At 38.6% G+C, this 21,096-nt stretch overlaps 1 protein-coding gene across 3 annotated transcripts; it reads right to left on the reverse strand.

Moving 5' to 3' along the window:
• Positions 1-1,465: 1,465 nt before the first annotated feature.
• TXNL1 (thioredoxin like 1) lies at positions 1,466-21,015 on the reverse strand. Of its 3 annotated transcripts, XR_012671058.1 has the most exons (9): positions 20,796-21,015; positions 18,419-18,515; positions 17,125-17,298; positions 13,484-13,606; positions 13,037-13,106; positions 12,239-12,411; positions 9,283-9,387; positions 2,145-2,377; positions 1,466-1,640 (listed from the first exon to the last, which is right to left on the reverse strand). XR_012671058.1 is itself a non-coding variant. In XM_075138119.1 (8 exons), exons 1-8 carry the CDS (start codon positions 20,891-20,893, stop codon positions 1,611-1,613), a joined length of 870 nt encoding a protein of 289 aa, XP_074994220.1. In that variant the 5' UTR covers positions 20,894-21,015; the 3' UTR covers positions 1,466-1,610. The 3 variants fall into 3 exon arrangements, 2 of the variants coding, with proteins under 2 accessions (XP_074994220.1, XP_074994221.1); XM_075138119.1 differs by lacking the exon at positions 2,145-2,377; XM_075138120.1 differs by lacking the exons at positions 2,145-2,377; positions 9,283-9,387 and having other exon boundaries at positions 20,796-20,985.
• Positions 21,016-21,096: the final 81 nt, after the last annotated feature.

The following is a 21,096-nucleotide window of genomic DNA, read 5'->3' on the forward strand; positions in this document are numbered from 1 at the left end:
TGTATCGTTATGGAAGGTATGCATCATGCAACCAAGGAAATCACAGAAGAGTCTCATAAACAATATAAATTTGACTAATCTTTTACAAAGATGAGAATCACTAGGTTATCAAATCTCTCAGGTATAAATATTATGAGGTAAGCAATACTTAAGATGAGGCACTTAAACAATAACCCAAAAGGTAATTAGTGTACAAAAATTATAAACAGGAACAGTTATTCATATTGCCCTCAATTATATTTAAAAATGATTTATATTCTATATACAGTGTGTTACATGCCTTACACCGCCCACTGAAGCAAAACATTGAGGAACTATGAAAGAAACCAAATCATCATCACATGCCATTGACTGTAATACGGGAAGATGGGTATCCTGGAGTATGCAGTGGTACAGTGAAAACAACAAAGTGCCTCTCAGAATGTTTTTCTAGACAATCCCCAGTTTTCTGTTTGGAGAAAATATCTATGCTAACAGAAAGTTAACGTGGTATTAACATACAAATCTGCCAAGCCAGAAGAGAACCACCCTACTGTGTTCAAGGAAGGAATGCCAATTAGGACAGGATTTAAGCCTTAGTGGGATTTATGGTAATTAGAAATGTAACAAATTTAACTTTACAAAGAAATTAATTATGCCAATTAAAACACTTAGCAAGTTTTACTGGAAATTTATACACTATTATATGTATATGGTGCTGATCAATGCCCGATTTATTAAAATTACTTAGGGCACATTTCCAAGAAAATTTATCAAAGTAGTATAGGAATTCCAATTAAGATGTAAAATTAGTATTTGCAATAAACATTTCGTTATCAAGATCCAGAGAGAGGAAAAATACCCAATAAAAGAAATAAGGAATTTAGGTTCAGGTGGGGTGCACAAACATATAAATCGCCATAACTGCACAGCTTGCCAGAGTCTGCCTGGGAAACAAGGTCAGTATTTTCTAATATTATTAGAAAAACACACACTTTCAAAAGACAAGAATTCTCAGTGCCGAACAGCTTGCATCAGTATGCCATTTGTGACAGATCTGCAAGTTAATGGAATGGTAACTTAAAATATGCTTCCTCCTCCTATGCTTTTTGAGATGGGGAGGGAAATGGAAATTTCCACAACAGGTGAAGTTATTCCTATCTGAGAAGTATCTGTATTTTGTGGGAACAATGATCCTAAGTTCACTTAGTCTTGTAACAAAGTAGCTCAGATTTTATTTTTAGTTGGCCTCCAAAGGCCATCTATGTTTTACTTATATTTGACATTGTAAACACTCTGAACAAATGCAAGCTACATTATGTCTTCTGTTTCTAAAGATAAGCCAGTCAAGTTTTGAAGTTTAAATGGAACAAAGGAAGAGCCACAGTTACTAGAATAACAAAACTAAACTTGGCAAAAGTAATGAATTTTATTTACAAATACATGTACGAGGATTACAACAGAAACACACTAGGGAAACTCCATCTCAACAAAAGCAATGATTTATTGGTAATGGCATTAAATGAAACAGATTGACAGTCTCTGGTTATGGTCAAGCAATTATCCAGGAGTTGTAGATAAAAGTGAAGATCTCTTTGATTGCGATAAGGCCTTCCAGTGTTTTTTGCGTCCTAGTGGCTCTCTCCTTTTTTGCCAACTACCTGATAAGAGAAAAAACACAGAAATGATGTTTAACAAAAAAAGTCCTGCCAAGTATTTTTTAAGGTAAGTCTCAAAATAAACAAGTGCAACTGAATTTTCAATTAAGTTAATGCATTTAAGCATGCATTATTGTAGCACTTGCAGAAGCTGTGAATCCCTCTAAAGGGGTAAGAGGGATGCAAGACACAAGAAACCTTATCTTTAGTACTCATACAGACAGCAAACCGTAAGTCTCATTTTGAGAAGAGTTAGAAGATAGTAACTGCAACAGAACAGACCACACTTAAAAATATATGTGTTATATACCAAGCATTCAACCTTAATACACTACATAAAATATTATAGAACCACTGGGTGCTCAAATAGAAGTTTGTTCATTTCCCTTGGCACCCTTGCCACGTACCTCACTGAGAACATTTACCTTATAATGCAGCTCAAACCTATAAAGAAATCTGGAGGTCACCTGATTTTCAGTTATTCCTTGTCAAAACATTATTCCTTACCAAGTCTCCTTCCAATCTCCAATTCTGCAAACTCCACCTGGAATCAGAGTCAGCTTAGTGCTTCCCTTTTCTGAAAAGACCACCACTGCCACCAGACTTTGGTGAGTCGATTTGTCAGCCAACAGCAAGTGCAACTCCAGCACTCTATATACTGCTATGCAGGTTTAAAGTTAGCGTAGTTCACTGCAGAAGGGTATCCAGTCCCCTTCGTTAAGGTAACTGAACACAAAATCCTGAGAGCAGAAAACGATGCCATTTTAGTCACTTTTCTGAAAAGATTCGGACATAATTCTAGTGTTCTTGCAGACTCTTGGAAAAAATATCCATTTATAAGCCAAACCAAAATAAAAAGAAACTAAGTCTGAAAGTTTAAGACTTCAAACTGCAGGAGAGATCTTGGGCAAGGAACGGATTCCCAATTCATTTCCATCTAACTAGAGAGTAGCACTTAGGCTCTGACAAGATGTAGTCAGAATTCACATGACCGCAGATTTGAAGATTACACTAATGAAGCATAGAATTTCCCATTACTACTCATAATAATGCTGAAAACGAAAGAGTAAAACCCTTCTTGTATTCTAACCAATTGACTGCTATAGCAAATGTCTTAAGTATTGATTACCTCTGCAGTTAAGTGACAATATACCACATGCGATTCATACAGTCAATAGTGAAATATAGAACTAAAGGGAAAACAAAACAAACAAACAAAAAAACCCAAAACACCCACAACCCTGAACTAGGGAAGTCTCACAGACCCGCTGGAAGTATTCTTCCTGATCCTTCCCCTTTTTTCATTTCTTGTCAAACTTCAAGAGGGAGAATTTTTCACTATCCAGCTGCTCTTGGTCAGATAAGTTATTACCATCACAAAGTAACTGAGATCTACTGATGAAAAGTACTTTTAAAGACCATTTCCACCTCCAAGGAACCCTTGACCAGGAGCATTTACCAAGCTGTAAATTCAACCTAATGCTTAAGGTCAGGAAAATTCCAATGTGACAACATGAGAAAATAAGAAAAAAAAAATCAGAAGCCCAATCACTTACATTAAGATCCAATTAATCAAGTTAAAAAAAAAATAGTTAAACTTGCCAAGAAGCAATATTTACTCTTTGTGTGTTTCCAAAGCATCAAACTGTGTTCACACACAGATTAAGCAAAAAAAAACACAACACAGGAAAAAAAAAACCAAGAAGAAAAAAGAAAAAACAAAAAAACACAGTTAAAAGATTAAAGATTAGGTGTTAGCAAGTGCGGAACATCAATGAAAAATATTGCTATACCAGTCTGAGGCAGAAATTGACAACTCGCCCATGTGTATTATCTGTGAAAATCAATCACACTGATATGGATATTTTGTTATCACAGGTCAAAGAAACCCATTTTCTGACCATCCCACTCCACCTTCACAAAAGGAAATGAGCTTTTTAAACTTAAACCAAACAACTGTCATTATTCTTTTCTCAGAAGTAGATCCATTTTCCTTCCTTTTACAGAAACAACTGCCATCTAGTGCATTCTAAGGTGGTGGTTACAGCCTGTAATTCCCACACAAAAGATGACGGTTTTGGAGCAGGCTTTTCTTCAATCATTTGGCTTTTTCCCAAGCATCAGTTCAGAGCCTGACAGTAACAAAAACACAACCAACTCTATGGTTCATTACCAAGAGTAGGACTGGAAACACTTTATTATTGAATCTTCTGGAGCAGAGTTGGTTTTGTTTGTTTGTTTTAAATATATATAAAGAGGTCAAGCAAGTAAAATCGGTAGGATGCTGTTGGAGAACCCTAATGAGGCCACATATGTACAGACACTCACCAACTCCTCACTGTGTCTTCCCTGAGCAGCTGCCCAGCACCACTAGAGGGACAACGAAGAGTAGTGCTTTGCAGCCCATTCTGGCTTGCCTACTACTTACTGAAGGGTCACAACAAAGAAGAACACTAAGCTCCACTAAGATATTAAAAAAAGTCAAGTCTTGGCAGAGCACTTCACAAGCTGCATCTCAACAGCTTTACAAAATTCAATACAGGCTGAAAAATTAGTTACAAAAAATAATTTGTAAAAGTACTGTATGGTATGCCTTTAAAATGTCAAGTTCAGGATAACAGTGGGACAGAAATTTGGTAAGACTGAAAGGTAAAGAGAAGTATTTAAGGTAAGATTTGGAGCGGGGAGTGGAGGGGAAAGATAAGTTGATGAGTCAGAAGGTAGAGAAGGCTTTTCCTGATGGTAGAAGGTGCAGAGAAGGTGACTTTTGCATCAGTGCTGAGATTGTGGGAAGGGTGAAAGAAGTGCTAGGTGAGCAGAGGGAGCAAGGAAGGGAGTAGTGCAAGACCACTTCAATCTTATTATTACTTTTTAATTTCTTCTGCCTTTTTAGTTCTTTAGAAATGAGAAGTGGGAAGTTAAGCTGAAAAACAAACAAACAAAGTGTTACAAGAAAAAAAAGCAGCAGCATGTAGTGCAAATAAGCAGTTCTGAGTAGAAAGAAAGCCTTCATTCAAGAGGGGACAAAAAAGAAAAGTCCCACAACCCGTTGATATTCATCCCTGCCCCAACCTCAAAACTGAGCAGCAGTACGTTTTATTCATTAATACCAGAAATAAACAAGAACCATATTGGACATCAACGGTTGCACGCTCTTCCAAAAACAAAAGCGTATTTTCGAGTTCACCACAAGATTCACAGGAACCTGCCTAATACTAAGCTATCAAACAAGACTAAAAAACCCACAGAACTGGCACCTTTAGTCTACACTTTTAGCTGTCTGCCCAACAAAGTAGTTCAACTGAGCATCTTTGAGCATCAGAAGCAAGTCTCAAGTGCAATCTACTACAATGCAAATGCAGTCTACTAAAGGTATAAGTGATCATGCAAACGACTCAAGTCCAGACCCTGTGTGGCCAAGAAACAGCAGCATAAACACTTCTAGTGTTAAGGATATTTTTTAAAACAAACATGCCTTTAAATCAAGCTTTTCCAAAAGCATTTCAGAATATATTAAATACATATTGAAGGGGAATATTAATCCTACTCCTCTGTGGTTGAGGACCTCTTCATTTAAACAGGGCAAAGAATAGGTCTCTCCCCACTACTCTGTGCTTAACTCACTACTTTCTAAGCAGGAATTTTTTCCTTGGTGTCCCACTTTTCCATCACTCCGAAGACTTCCCTCCTCCCCAGACGATAAAAATCAGGTTGTGCAAGGAGCAGATACACACAACATATTAAAAGAAGTTTGAAAGCAGCTTTTGTAACTTTACTCACTCAATCCAGCAATACCAACTACATGCAAGAAAATGAAAGAAATTTTTTTACAGCGAGACCAATCAATCACTGGAACAACCTCTGCAGGGATGTGGCCAAGTCCCCATCGCTGGAGGTTTTCAAGATGTGATTGGAAAGGGTGCTAGATAATCTCATCTAGGCTCCCTTTCCCATGCAAGGTTGGATCGGGTGATCTTTTGAGGTCCCTTCCAACCTGGGCTCTTCTGTGATTCTATGTATGTCCAAACTAACCTGCAGCCAAAATCACTAATGAAGGACTGACTTAACTACACCTGTGTAGTACTTCTGTTATTTTTCAGAGTAGATGAATTTCAGCTTTCTATTTGATAGTGTAAGTACTGGAAAGAAGGCCTCGTTTATATTAAACACATGAACTGACTCCCTGATCAAGAGGTGACTCTTCTTACAGCCCTGTTGGTGTTAGCAGAGCACCGCAGGAGCAAACATGAGTCTTCGTCAACTGTCTGAACAACATGGGAGCTGCAGTTATGCACCTTAACAATCAACTGCTGAGCGGTAAGCTGCTGTAACTAAAAGCATGAGTTCAGATCCCACTCCAATTGGGAAGCAAAATACATTAGCCTGATCCTTGGCAGGTGGTTTCGTTTTGTTTGGGGTTTTTGTTTTTGGGTTTTTTTGGGGGTTTTTTGTTTGTTTTGTTTGTTTGTTTTTATTATTGTTGGGTTTTTTTGTACTTTGAAACTGAACATCCATACAATCAGCAGCAATGTGATCCATCATAAAAACACGACTGGAATCACATTTCATGTCCGTTCCTTAATTCTTCAAGTAAGATATTTAACAGATTCTTACAGACATTTCTCAAACTCAGGGGAAAAAAGCATTCCCCCATCTTGTTAATCATATTGCAATACTATTTCTATCATAATTAGAAGAGAAACATGAGCAGTAGAGACAGACTGAGATGAGGGAGTGAGACAGATGAAAGTAGTGTGGGTAACTACTCAAGGAGATGAAAAGAAAAATAAGGTTTTCCAGTTAATCTATGAACCTAAATATAATTCATGCCCAACACTGTATTAAGGTTTCATAACTGACAGGATCACTGGAGGAGAGGAAACAAAAGTTAAAATTCCTAAGAGCACAACAACTCTGTGTACTGGTTTTGGCTGGGACAGAGTTAATTTTCTCCATAGGAGCTGGTATGGGGCTGTGTTTTGGATTTGTGCTGGAAACAGTGCTGGTAACAGGGATGTTTTAGTTACTGCTGAGCAGTGCTTACACACAGCCAAGGCCTTTTCTGCTCCTCACCCCACCAGCGAGCAGGCTGGGGGTGCACAAGGAGTTGGGAGGGGACACGGCTGGAACAGCTGACCCCAACTGACCCAAGGGATATCCCATACCATAGGACGTCATGCTCAGCATATAAAGCTGAGGGGAGAAGGAGGAAGGAGGGGACATCTGGAGTGACAGCATTTGTCTTCCCAAGTCACCGTTACGCGTGATGGACCCCTGTTTTCCTGGAGATGGCTTAACACCCACCTGCCAACGGGAAGGAGTGAATGGATTCCTTGTTTGCTTTGCTTGCGTGCATGGCTTTTGCTTTACCTATTAAACTGTCTTTATCTCAACCCACGAGTTTTCTCACTTTTACTCTTCAGATTCTCTCCCCCATCCCACAGGGGTGGGTGGGGAGTGAGCGAGCGGCTGGGTGAAGCTTAGCTGCCGGCTGGGGTTAAACCATGACACTGTGCCAGACTACACATCCCATTTGTTATGATGAAATATTTTAACAGCCTAGTATTAAAACTACGTGTTCAGGAAACAAAATAGGAATATTACATATAGTGTCGATGAGTATCTAAATTGAGAGAGGATTAGCCACTCACAACCCAGTAACACCTGCTCCTCTATTTAAGGCTGTTCTGACCAGTTCCTTAACATCCTGATGTTAGCAGCACAACGCTAACACCATGGGACTGTTTGGTGTATACATAATCTTGTAGGTTTGCACCCGCTCCCCTTCCATTTAAATGGATGTCACAAGACACAAAGGCACGCTCCTTGATGGTGCCAAGACATTCACCTGCAAACTTCAAGGAAACCAGAACTGTTAACTGGCATAGTATTTACCAGGCCATATAGCAGCTTCCAAGCATCCACACTGCATCTAGAACTGAGAGAGATCTGTAAACCCCCTCTCACTGCAGTAGAGGGCTGAGATGCCTGGAGACTCATGCTATTTTTAATGCCTTTATAGGGTTGTGTGAGGGCAAGTGCAAATTAAAAAACCCACTCCTCACACAAACACTGACTGGAGGTCAGATTGTTAGAGCAGTCAGTTTCAGGCTAAGGTAGTACTTCAGTACTGTGTCCACAAAACTAATATTTTGTCCATGCAACTTAAAATATTGTAGGAAGCAGACTTTGTGCAGGCTCAACGCTAGTCTCAAACCCATGTAATGTTCTACAAAAGAAAAAAAAACAACCTCAATTGCTTTACCAAGTGCACCCCAATCAAGATTATCAATTAAAAAAATAAATCACTACTTTAACGATCAGAAGGTCAGATTTAAAGAGTGTGCTTGTTGAAAATAAACTTTCAGTACTTTTGAAAGCAAAACTAGTTTACAGAGTTTACAGAGAACCGAAAGTGAGACAGAGATCAAATACTGAATCAGAGTCCCTCTCCCCTCACAACAATACCAGAAAGCACTGCAAATTAATGATGTTAAGATAGTAATTGCACAACTCATTGCAGGGGATGCCCTAATACCATAAGTACTGACAAAAAAGCCGTATAAAAAAATGAAAGCAGACTGTAAATCAATTAGCATATTTCTAGTTCTGGGAGAATTAGAAGTGCTTTAGAAGTGCTATATTAGGAAGGTTTAAAATTGATATGCAGTTAATTTTAGTACATTAGAACAACTTTTTCAATGACTTCAAGTTTCATTGAAAGGCAGCAAAACCTGTTAAACTTCTATTTATTAACTTAACCATTACCTGCGAAGATATTAAGCTTTACATGTAGAAGTTAAGATCAAATTTTGACGTTAAAAATTCCAAGTATGTGACATGTTGGTGTTAAGTGTTTTTAACCTTCTGAAGTTACAGGTTTTTTGTATAGTAAATTCTGTGGTGCTTTCAATGTTATTGGTCACCTACACAGTAGTTTGTAGGCAGGTGTTACAGCAGTATTTGCCCTTTTACAAAGGCTACTAAGTTGTAAAGTAGTTTATTTTAAAAAGACTTACTACATTTTGAAGAAGTTGTAAGTAGCTTTAAAGTTTCAATCCTTTCAAACCCGTTTCACATTCTCAACAAAATCAAGAATTGAGAGTGCCTTATTGTTCAGCACTAGTATGTCTGAAGTCATACTGTAACAAGTTGTTTGCTTCTTCATTTCCTCTTTAAAAAGTAGGTATGTTTAATATAACAGACACCTTGTGACCACGTATTTTTCAGATCTCAAGCTTAATGTTGCCCAGTGAATAAAATCCTTCGAAGTAGAAGTCAATCACAAGGAGTCTAATGTGTACATGCAATTGCTTCTCTACTTCCTGAATACCATCAGAAAGAAATTTCAAAATCTAGACATAAATCTCACAGCTGTTAAAAAAACATTGTCTATAGTGTATATAACTTGACAGTCCCTCAAGTTTTCATATATACCTTCTTATCAGTTATTTTTACAAAGTTGATGGACAGAAACTTGTAATCAAGACCAAAGATCTGTAAGATAAAGCTACACATTTTCTTTTGGATGTCAAAACTACCTTAAGTTGTGGAATTGTAGTAATAACCAAGTATATTTGTTCCGTCAACCCATTTTTGAGCAGTTTTAAAACATTCAAAAGTGCTTCTAAGAAAGAGGACTCACTCGCTTGAAGTCATTCATATTTGTTGCTTGGACTGGAGTTCCAATAAACGTGAAGTATGTAATTCTTGTTGTCTCTTCATCACCATGATTGGATTGGACAAACAACTAAAGAAAAAATCCCAAACACAAGAGTTAAGGTAAACTGTCCATCCCTGAATTAATACATAAAAATGTTAGGTGCCCAATTTTTCAACTAACCAAATTAACACTTTTTCCAATTATAAAGACCTCTGTAACCTTTAGAGAATCTACTGTCCTCTTATTTTAAATAATGATTATATAGAATGCTATTATTTTTCTGGTAGTTGTTAGAAAACCCACACAGCTTGGATTTTCCCAGCTTCCACTTTCGACCCGAGACCACATCCAGCAAGCAAAAACAGGATCTAAGAAGTCACAATTCACTATTCAGTGGAATCTGACTTGAAATGAAGTTAAATATCAATTTAACTATGCTTGCTGAAGTCCCTAAGACTATTCATGTGTGATTTACTACCACAGCTTGCATAGTTATGTGTTTTACAGCCTGAATACTAGATCTATGAAGTTATTTTAGGGTTTCAAACAAATATCAAGCTTCTTTTGAAATACGAACTACGGAATTATTGCTGGAACCACTTCACTTTTTAAAGTGGACAAATGAAAGAACAATTTTTTGCATGTAGTAGTATTAGTAAGGAACTTGGAGTTAGAAGAGGAATGAGGTGTCTGTGGATCTTTTCACACTTTATTGTGAGCATGGAGAAAGGAGGAATGAGAAGGAAAGCGAGTAGTGGCATCAGCAACAGAGGTAAAAAAGGAGAGGGAAGACAACACGCGGACAAGGGACAGTGTGCGTCACGCCCTTTCCACAAGCCACAGCCAGTATCTATGAAGATGCCCTTTCTGCCTCAGAAACTGCCTGTGCCACAGACCACCAAATGCTGGAGGGTACGCACCACTACATGCTTGCCCTATACTTAGAAACTTTTTTGTGACAACACCAGATGCTTGCAAGTGCGTGATAAGCAAGATAGACTGCTGATATAAACCAGTACAGACATTCACCCCTCCAAGCGGCTTCACTGTAATTGGAAGACCGTGTATTTTCCTATATGAACAAGATGTATGGAAGGTTAGGGTTGAAATGCTGAAGAAAGTACTCTTCAGACAGAAAGAGACAGAAAAGCATGTCAAGGACCAACTTTTGTCAGAGGTGAACTGCAATATGTTCAGAGATTCTGTCTCAGGAATGATATGAAAAATTCAACAAGTACAGAGAAAACAAATGCCACTGAAGTAGCAGTAATGAAGAGAAGCACACAACAAATGGGGAAAACCAGCATTAGATATGATGAATTATATGGATGAGAAACTACAGGATATAGAATTAATAATAAAAAAAACAGATAAGTTAACTAACAAACCTAGCAGTGATATCTGTAAGTGAAGTATGAACTTGCTAATACTGACATGGAGGTGTTCAGTAAGTATTTCTGACTACACATGGCAGAAAAGCAGGACAATTTGTGTATGACAACTATGCCTCCTCGAGTTCATTAGGAACCAGATGAAAGATTTTTATCCACAGGACTATGTAAGCAAGCAGAACTTCATCACCTGCACTGAAAAGCCATGTGGTGGACAAGATGACTGGCCATCTCATTTTTAGAAGGTCTCAAATACAGAATCCAGGTTTAGCTCGGAAACTAGAGGAGTGCTACTGCAGTGCCCACACACAAAGAGTGCAAACAAGCAGAACATCTATTTAATCACCTTATCACTTGCCTGGTGTTTGCACATCATCCTGTCTAAAGCTGACACGGGATTTTATTAAAGAACAAATACATAACTTGTAAGTACAGCTTTGTACAATATAAGCCTATGTGACCAATCTCCATTTTATTTGGGGAACAAAGTTGGTCTCAAAGGTAACTCCACAGACACAACAGACATGAAAAGGAGTTATTTAGGTTCACCTCCCATTACATTTAAAATAATTACTAGTAAAACATCGCTAAACGTGAAAGTAGCCAACTGATCTAGAATGCAGTCCAACAATAGTAATTTAGAAATTTACCAGAAACCTTTTTACAGAAGAAAAAGTGTGATGAAAAGATCGACAGTGGATCAATGTTTTGGAGTTACCTGTAACTCATCATAAGCTGGTGATTTCTGTGGCCAGCCCACTAAAATATAGTTTAATTCAATCAACTGTAAGTACATACATTTGCAAATGCATAATTCAGGCCATGAAAAGTATTTCCATAGAAAAGAATTCAGGGGTCATACTGGAAAAATAATTCAACGCAATACTGCAGGAAACAAGGCTAGCGCAGTACCAGGACGATGCCAAGCATAAAACAATTCCAGCATCAATTTAGTCATCGCTCCCATTGTGCTAGAACCTGTATTTTTAAAATCAAAGAGGAGAAACCGCACCTGCATTTAAGAGTCAAAAACCCTATGTGAAATCTGTGGAAAGTCTCTTACAGCAAGAGAATTAGAGAGCTCATTAAAAGACAAAGATGCTTTGATTACAGCATTTAAGAACCCTCACAGAGAGGGGGTACTGAGCTTAAAGACATTGCAAGTACTTCACTTGATATTCAGAAATCTGTCATTTCTGCAATCAGATTACTAAGAAACTGGATTCTTTGTCTCCTCAACTCTTCAAATGAAGACAAGATGCCTTTCAAGAACGTAGTTAGTGAAGACAAGTTGTGTTAAACAGCACACTAGCTCATGAAGGAGTGAAAGCGAACCTTATGTCTCATACTAGGTCAAAAGAGACATTGCATGCACATGGCCTTGTCTCACCTTAAACTCCTGAAATACTTTTAGCATAAACATACAGTACGCAATCAGCAGAGAGAAACTAAGAACATTTGCAATGAAATCAACAAACATGCACAGTGCTTTAAAAGTCTATGAAGTTTTCAGCCTGCACAGACCTCAGAACAGAAACTTTACTTACAGTTACACTGTTAACATTCTGAAATTTTACATAGCGAAGCTGGACAATACCATCTTCTTTAATATCATCTGGTGTCAGCTCCAGGGCTTGAGTTGGTTCACTTCTTTCTGCTTCTTCAAAATCCATAGATCGAGGAAGGTTGATAAAGATTTTTATGTACTTTGGACCTTGTCCTGTGTTAAAATATAGGGGTGGTATTCCATTGTTTAAATACATTTTCAAAATGCTGCTTGAGAAGCCCTCGCTTATCACAGTCTCTAGACACCGCTCAAGGAAGGCATGAGCTTCTACAGCTCTAGTATCTTATCTGCCAATCCTACATCACCACCCTGGATATTGAAGGACATCCAAAGTTGCACTACTCATCTACATGTCAGAGAGAATTCCACAAAAAAGTTTCCAATAAAAAGTCTAAAAACAATAGTTTTGCTGTGTCATATAACACCTGAACATTTTATGTAATTTCATAACGTAAACTGAGTTACCATAAAAACTAAGCTATACCTTTCAGTAGCTCTCACATTAATTCTTGAATTAAATGTAAGTTTCTCTTTGCAGCATATCAAACTATAGTAAATACTTATATTTGCGTCATACCAAATACTCATGCACAAGATCAGCGAAAAATGAATGAGAGAATTTGTTATGTAATTCATCTACAACAAATTCACTGAAGCTGCTGTGGGATTCTCAAAAGGTAAAAAGTTCCAGGGACAACAGTGTCATTTTTAGAAAATTCAGCTAAACATGGGCAAAGCTTTGGTTTCAAAGATATGATTAAACTCACATTTCACTCACCATTATCTGGCCCCTGAAGTTTCATAGAATAAAGCTTGACAGGTTGACTAAAAGCTACAGTAATAAGCAGCTGTGGAGAAAAAAGTTGCTGTTAAACACTGTTTTCTTCATTCTTAAAAACAAACATAGCACAATAATTAACTAGAAATAAGTCTGAGCTTTGAAGTAAACTTAAGTACTTACCTTCACTATATTCCACACAGGCACTAGTCTGTCACTTTAAAATATCAGCAAATGCTACTCCGCTTGGAATTTTTTCCATACATAAAGGGATGTGAAACTGGAAATGCTACAGCGATCTTTGTACACCAATTTTACTTACATCCTACTACCATCTCCCGCTCTTACTTACACTACCATAACAATATAAAGCAGACAAGTTCTTAAAAAAATGCTTGCGGACCAGACCATCATTGAAAATATCTCACTTAAAAATATCTGCTGTACCTGCTCGTCACAGTCTGATTCCAAGTAGGTAGAGTCTTTACGTAAACAATTATCAAATCCGTGCTCATCACTCTCATTAAGACATTCACAGCCGGCTTTATTGATAAATGGCATTAAATCCATCTGAAAGTAAAAACAAGAGCGTTGCTGAGTGCATGATAAGTGCACCATGAACTCATCTGGGATTAGTAAACATTGGAATGAATGAAATTCTTCATTCAACAGATTAAAATGACACACAGAAAACCTCAGGGGTTTATATCAAAAGAGATTACAAACAAAAACTATGAACACTGTAGTACTCGGATGTATCCCGTTCATAACTGAACAACATTTTTTCCCTTCCATTCAAAATCCTGCATCCCTGGAACACATGCTTGCCATTCTGTGAATAAGAAATTGGGCACAGGGGGAATTTTCAAATACACTTTTGATAAACAAGACTGCAGCATCGTAAGTCACACCACAACACAGACAAACTGGTAATTACACTAAAGCTATGATCAACTTAATAGAAAAAAAAAAAACAAAACAGAAGTGAGCCTCCCCAAAAATATGCTATATATTGCAAAACAAATTAAAAGACAACCATGATAGTTCTTACCTTTATATACAAAGCTAGTCTTATTTACTTCTTTTTCAGCACTGTATACAAATTAAATTTATGAAACCTTTTCCTTCTCTTTTCTCCATATACTTCGGTAAAAACACAGAACAACAGAAAACAGAAGCTACACTATTCACCATGAACCAGTTTGTTTTATTGCTCAGCTCTTTTGTAAAGGGTCCAACTAAAAGTTTTAACATACGTGCATTCTCAGATTAAAGCAGACTGCTATCCATGCTCCAAGCCATCTAAACCATGGTATTATTGCAGAGGCAGAATAATCTGTATCAATTTCCAGATAACCAGAATTTTTTGCCTGCAACTAAAGTAAACCAAGTCCAATTGAAGCAAAATAAACCAGGCTAAAAATCAAGTATTTCGTATCTTAAGGCCTGAAGACAGACTATCAACATCTCACACCATAACAGTACAAATTCAAGATCAGCGTACAGTCACAGAACACTACAGACATAAGAAACTAAAGGAACTTTTAGGATGACAACCCAAAATACCCTTCTTAAGGGCATATATGAGGTCCCAAAGAATAATACACCACTCTTGAAAAAAAGCACACACTAGCTTGAAAATTACTGCATACAACTCAGGCTATAGCTTCATGGCACAAACGGAATCTGAAAACAGTTTGCTGAGAGAATACAACTCATTTCCTGTATGCCACTTCCCTTAGCTCTTGCAACTACGTTACTTTGAGCAAAAAATACTTATCTCCCACCCAACATCCAAATGAAGGCTTAGCTTGCAACTCGCACGCTCAGTAGATACAAGGTAAGAAAAGAGAAGGAACACAGCTGTGCAGGAGAATAAGCATACTTTCCTGGGGCCAACAGCAGTACAGTTTGCCTGTAGCCAAATAGCATTTCAGCCTACCACTTACAGGTCAAACAGAATTCCTGCTTGGCTCATATAGCCCTGAACATACTCAGGATTTGATTTGCAGGGGTAAGACACCACCTCCTACAAGATTAACTTTTAATAGAAGATGGTGCGTTCATCTCAAAACCAATCTAATTAAGCAGACCTGAACTTGCTACTTGAATGATTTTCAGTGTGTTTAGGGCTCCAAAGCTAACAAGCTGAACCTTTCTCTTTTCATATTGCCATAGTTCCACACAGGATTTCACAATAATTAAAAATGTAAGCATTCACATATAAAAAGAAAAGTGCAACGCATGCCATGGAACAGTTAGCAAGTAGCTGAACTGCTAGAAATTCAAGTGACCTGTGCCCTTGCAGTTTGTTTAAATGAGAAATATTCAGCTGGATTTGCACCCTGCTTACATTTGCCTGATCAGATACGGCTAGCTATGAATTTAAAATACTTAACCTCCAAAAAACCTAGTTTTGCATTCAACATAATTTTGGCTTCCATAGATACTCATCACAGCTAAGTTTAATGTATTAGATTTGCTAACACAAAGTAATGTGCACACTACAGCAACTAGCTAAGCACTGAATTGTGACATACGATTTGGGCGAAATGGAATACACCACATAGCTAACTGTTTACACTTTTGGTAGAACAATAGACAAACTCATTTAAGGAGTAATATCACACCAAGGATTGCTTGGAGAATACCACCTAAGATGACAGCTCTAGGAAAGTGTTTTGTCACATTAGAGTTCTCATTTACATGTGTTTGTTAGTACAGCTGTCAGACAGGCTTATGATTTGCAATGGACAATTGCCTTGAGGTAACAAAAACACACAGAACATGGTGAAAATAATTTCCTGAGACCACCAATATTTCTAAGCAGATTGCTCCCTTATTGGAATTTTGGCCAAAAAGTCAAGTATCCCTACAAAGTTTTCATTCACCTAGAAGACATGGGCAAATCATGCAATGATAAAAAAACCTGTTCATGAATACCAATTTTTAAATTCTTTAAAAAAAAGTTAAAATCAAGTTTTAGTTACGAGATATTTTGATGCAAGGTTTAAAAACCATTCAGTCTGAGAACATATATTTAGAAACGTTCACTTTTCTTTTTTACAAATTACTAAGAAGTTACAAGTTATTTACTTAGTTTACGTTATCTGTGAATGCCTGATGAGTGATTACTGGAGTGACAGGCAGTACCCCTACAGAAGCAAAGTGATATATATATGCATTAAGCATTAAATTGAAAGCAAATTCACAGTCAGCAAGAAGTAATTCTTGTATGCCGCTCAGACCAGGTACAACCTTTTCCAAGTATTCCTGTGGCATTTTTTACTTTATATATTTTTATATCTTTGTCATTCTTTTACAGGCAAGAAGAAATCTAAAGAGAACACTTTGTACTACCATCCACTTTTGCAAGCATTAGCAATTAGGCAAAAGAAAACATATAATGAGATACCATTTATCTAACAATACCCTCCCAAAGGCATCCTATTTTCAGAGCAAGCTGCTATAGAGGAAGATGGAGCTGAACTGTTATGAAGGTTAATTCCTTCGGCAACGAATCTTCGGCAACGATGAAATAAGGAGGATTAAAGAAAGAGTTGGGAGCAAGAAGAAAAAAGGAAAACCCCAAATGAACCTACCACCGCATGAACAACAGAAGATTTCTTAAGGAACAACTAGAGCAACTTTTCAATGTTTTTGACAACCATGTCTAACGATGTCTTTTCCCATGGACATTTTTACACTTTAAAAAACGTTTTGGGAAGGCAGAGTGGGATGTCTGAGAAGAGGAAAGAAGCAGAATAAGCAGCTGCAGGAAGAAGTTAATCACAAAACATTAAATTCATTATTTTAATGACTAACGGCTATGCATGGAGATTTTTCTTAAAACATTTTACAATTCTATGACCATACTTACTAAATACATACATGTTAATTTTTTTAATTCTGTCTGAAAAAGGAAACCCAGACAAGTGATCTTCTCAAAGCCATGGGGAACTTGCAGTTTTGCCTAAAGTATTATTATTTGCCTTAGAATATGTTTAGAAAGCAACAGATACTTTTTTTAAACATTCAAGTTACACAAACATTAAAAGAAAAAATATCTTAAGATAAGAGATGCATACATATCCTTTTGGGATATCTGTATCTTCACTGTTTCCAGGATCATTCTCCAGGTGCTGTTTAATTTTTTCTTCTAAACCTACAGCATCTGCTCCTTGATATTGGTCGATTCGCACTTTGTTTCGGAAAAACAGAAATGTCGGTGTTGCTGATATATTATTGGTAGCAGCTGTTCCCTAGAATGCATAAATTAGTTACAAGTGTTACCTAACAGAGTATTACCAATATTAGACAGAAACATTAGCTTGCTTCATCTAGATAAGGATGCACACACTAGATGATTAATCAAGTTACATCACCTCAAACATCACAAACAATACTTGTTATTTTATAAACAGCTTCAACCCAGACAACAATTTTAAGTTAATTTAAATTCTTCAGATCCTCCTAATCCTTTACACATTTGGGCATTCTTTGAACAGACTTCACATTGTCAGTAGATTTGTTGGTACACCATAAAAATTATATTACTCATTTGCTCTCTAACGTGGAGGACTGCTTAATTTAACACTTTTCTTTCACAAGCTTTCTTTACACCTGCATTCCTTCCTCTCCGAAGCCATATTCATGCACACCCAGGAACTGCAGCCTGCTACTGTAGAAGGTGAACTCCATTTGATTTCTACCTGTACTCATACCTCTTATGCACCCATAGTAGTTTTTCCAAAACTTTCCATAACTTAGTCTCATTTGCAAACATTGTTACCACTTTGATGTTTCTCTCTCTCCATTATAATTTGTAGTAATTCAAGACACTCCCTTTCAACATCATTGTTAATTTTTGTTAACAACCATTAAGTCAATCAATAGCTCACCTGCAACACTCTTGTCTGTTAAAAACAGTTGAGTCGTACTTGAGAGGAATCTAGTTCCACTAATCATATCAGTTTATTGTATTTTTCATCTTGCTCAATAATTATGCCAATATTTGTTTGGAAAGGCTTACTCTTTAATTTTTAATTCATACTGGTGCTATCTTCTACACTTAATGGTATTATCTAAATAGTACAAGCAGCAGGAACTGTTAAACTGTCTGTATATTGCTTAAATGAAGGACCTCACAGTGGTAACTGCAAGAATACTTTTCTAAATAAAAGTGTTGTTTGTTCACATCTTTGTGCATATCCTAATTTTGGAGAATTTCACAATATGGCTATTTGTGATTCACCAAACGTGTCAACAGCCACAGGATACTACTCTTAGTATACTGTCAGAACAGTTTTTCTTCCAAGTTTCCCATTCACTACATTATTTGCTCTTTCTCTTACAACTGGAAATATGTTTTTGAATACCAACCTGGCATTGATGCACATCTACTTCCAAAAAAGTTGCCTGGGGATATTTGTTACTCAGAGCATTGAAAGCTGGAGCTATCCTTAAACAAGGGCCACATCTGTGAAAACAAGATACAGTTTAACTTAATTCAATCTTTTTTTAAAAAAATGTCTGCCCCAAATAGAATTAGCACATTCATGTTCTTACTGATATCCTTGGTACATGTAAAAATAACCTTCCTACCTGGCTGACAGATGGTGAGCAATCCTGGTGATACAATTAAGAATGACATTTAGAAACACATCACGAAGTGTTAATTCCCACTTCCTCAGATAGCTTCAATGTCACATGATTAGCTTCACCTATTAATTAATACTATCTTCCTATTTTCCATCTAATGGGTTTAGCTCCAGCATCTTTTATCACAAGCCAAAGTCCTGCTAACTAAAGTGACATAAGGGAGGGTAAAGAGTTGCCTGCTTTTCCTGAAGCAGCAAAAACCACTTAACAGTAAACTAGTACTAGCACTCCATGTTACCTCTTGTGAAAAAAATAGTATCTACAGCAAAATCTACATATGACTTGAAATATTTAACAGTAATGATGTATCAAACCTCTATCAGGAATCATAAAGTTCTTACTACAATAAATCTCACTTGCCACAACTGTAACCAGTTACTGCCACGCTTCTTTGACACTGGTAGAACAGACCTGACTTCTGCTGACTTAACTGTATCACCTTGGCTGAAAATATGCATTTGTTAATTATTATACCTTTGCTGGCATATATAAAGCATACAGATGCAACTATTCCTGCAAAGGAATATTCTCACAACTCAGCCTGCTGTGAAAGAAGCAATTAAAAAGCAAAACAGCAAAAAAACCCAGTAGAAACTCCCTCCAACAGCTTATCAACATAGGCCATATCTAAACCAGAGAGCTCTGTCAGTGTGAATCTGCAACACATATAGCTGTAGAACAGCACAGACGAGATCTGCTTCACCTTTCCTATTCTCTCTTGACAGAGAGGGTATGGATCCATAGCACCGTAGTAAGGCAAACTCAGATATTTATACGCTAAGACATCAAGACATTAATCTAACTGGAACCTAACATATTGGGTAGTCTGTAAGCAAAACATTGTCCTGGGCACACGTGTACGCAACATTACTGAGATCACCAACACCTCTACAGTTATGGGTGAAGTTGACTTACCTTAAAAAAAAAAACACAAACCCAACCCCGTAACTAAGAAGCCGCAATCAGACACCAGATGCGTGTATATCAATGCTTTTTTCAGTACTCATTCACACACACAGCTAGTGATTCTTGTGGCCTCTTCTGAGTGTACCATCTTCCACCGGCTCTTTCACATTAGACCTGAAATCTTTTGAGCTCCAAACAGCCATTGGAAGTGGAATGGTTCGACTGTACATTTAAATAAGGGGTGGAAAGATAAAGAGCATAGGCACTAAAAGCTAGGACTTTGACAATAATGAGGTGCACTTCGAAGCCCAGGACCCCCAATACTATTGCTATTCTCCTTAATTCCGCAGATTACTGTGAATAATTGAATTGCTGAGATTTCCTTTGGCCGCCAGTTGAGCCAGATTACACCACACTCGTATTTCAAACCCCCGTTGAGTTGGGGAAAAAGGACATCTGCTTGCCCTGGACAAAAAGGATGAGGATCCAGCTAAGTTTTATTAAGGCAGAAGATGGTTTTAACAGAAACCAAGAACGATGCAGTTCTCTGCCCTCTCTTAACAGTGGCTTCCTGACCTGCAACTGCATTTTAAGCCAGCATAGTGTCTGATCTCCTCAGAGCACCTGAAGAACGACAGGTTCAGAGGGCAGGGGAAGCTGGCTCACTGCAAGAAGATGAATTTAACACCAGAAATAGGAAATACCATTCTGATTCTATGACTATACTTATATACGGCAGACAGGGAGTGCCACTAACGCTAAAGAAACCATTAGTTCGAAGTTCTTACCCGCAGCAGCTGATTAGTGACCAAAATGATACAGCATTTTGCCAGTAACTGCACTTGTCAAGTTTAAAACCTTGCTTCGCTTCCAAATACATAAAAATACCAAAACCCCTCAAGCCGAACCGCACCCAGCGGTTGTCTCGGTCCCGGGGAGCCTCCTCAGCCCCAGACCAGAGCGAGAGCGGCAAGGGCGGCTGACGGGGCGGCGAGGAGACGCCTCCCGGTGGGTCAGGCCCAGCTCCCGCTCTCCGCCGCCTCAGCGGGAACGAGGCCGCGGCGGGGAGCCTGGAGGCAGGGGCGGCGCGGGGAGCGCCCCGGGGCGGCGGCCGCCGCTCCGGGGCGCTCCCCGCGCCGCCCCTACCCACCGTGAAGGGAACCGGGAGCCCCGTAATCCCGCCCTCACTCACCCCCGCATGGTGAACTTCACCACGGCCAGGCGGGAACCGGCAGCGCTGAGCTCGGGCTGGAACTCGGTGTCGTTCGCGATCACTTTCACGCCCACCATCCTCGCCGGGCAGCGGCGGGGCCCGCGCTGAGGGGCGGCGGCGGCAGCAGCAGCGGCGGTGCCGGCCTGTTATCTGCAGCGTCACGGCGGGAAGGGGGCGCCCGGCATGCACTGCTCGGCTCAGGGCGCAGGCGCGCCCGACACGCCGTTCCCAGCCCGGGCCCGCCGGGCGGACATCTTGAGGGCGGGGCGGGCGGTGCCGC

The sequence above is a fragment of the Calonectris borealis genome, chromosome Z, assembly GCF_964195595.1.
Source record: "Calonectris borealis chromosome Z, bCalBor7.hap1.2, whole genome shotgun sequence".
NCBI lineage: Eukaryota > Metazoa > Chordata > Aves > Procellariiformes > Procellariidae > Calonectris > Calonectris borealis.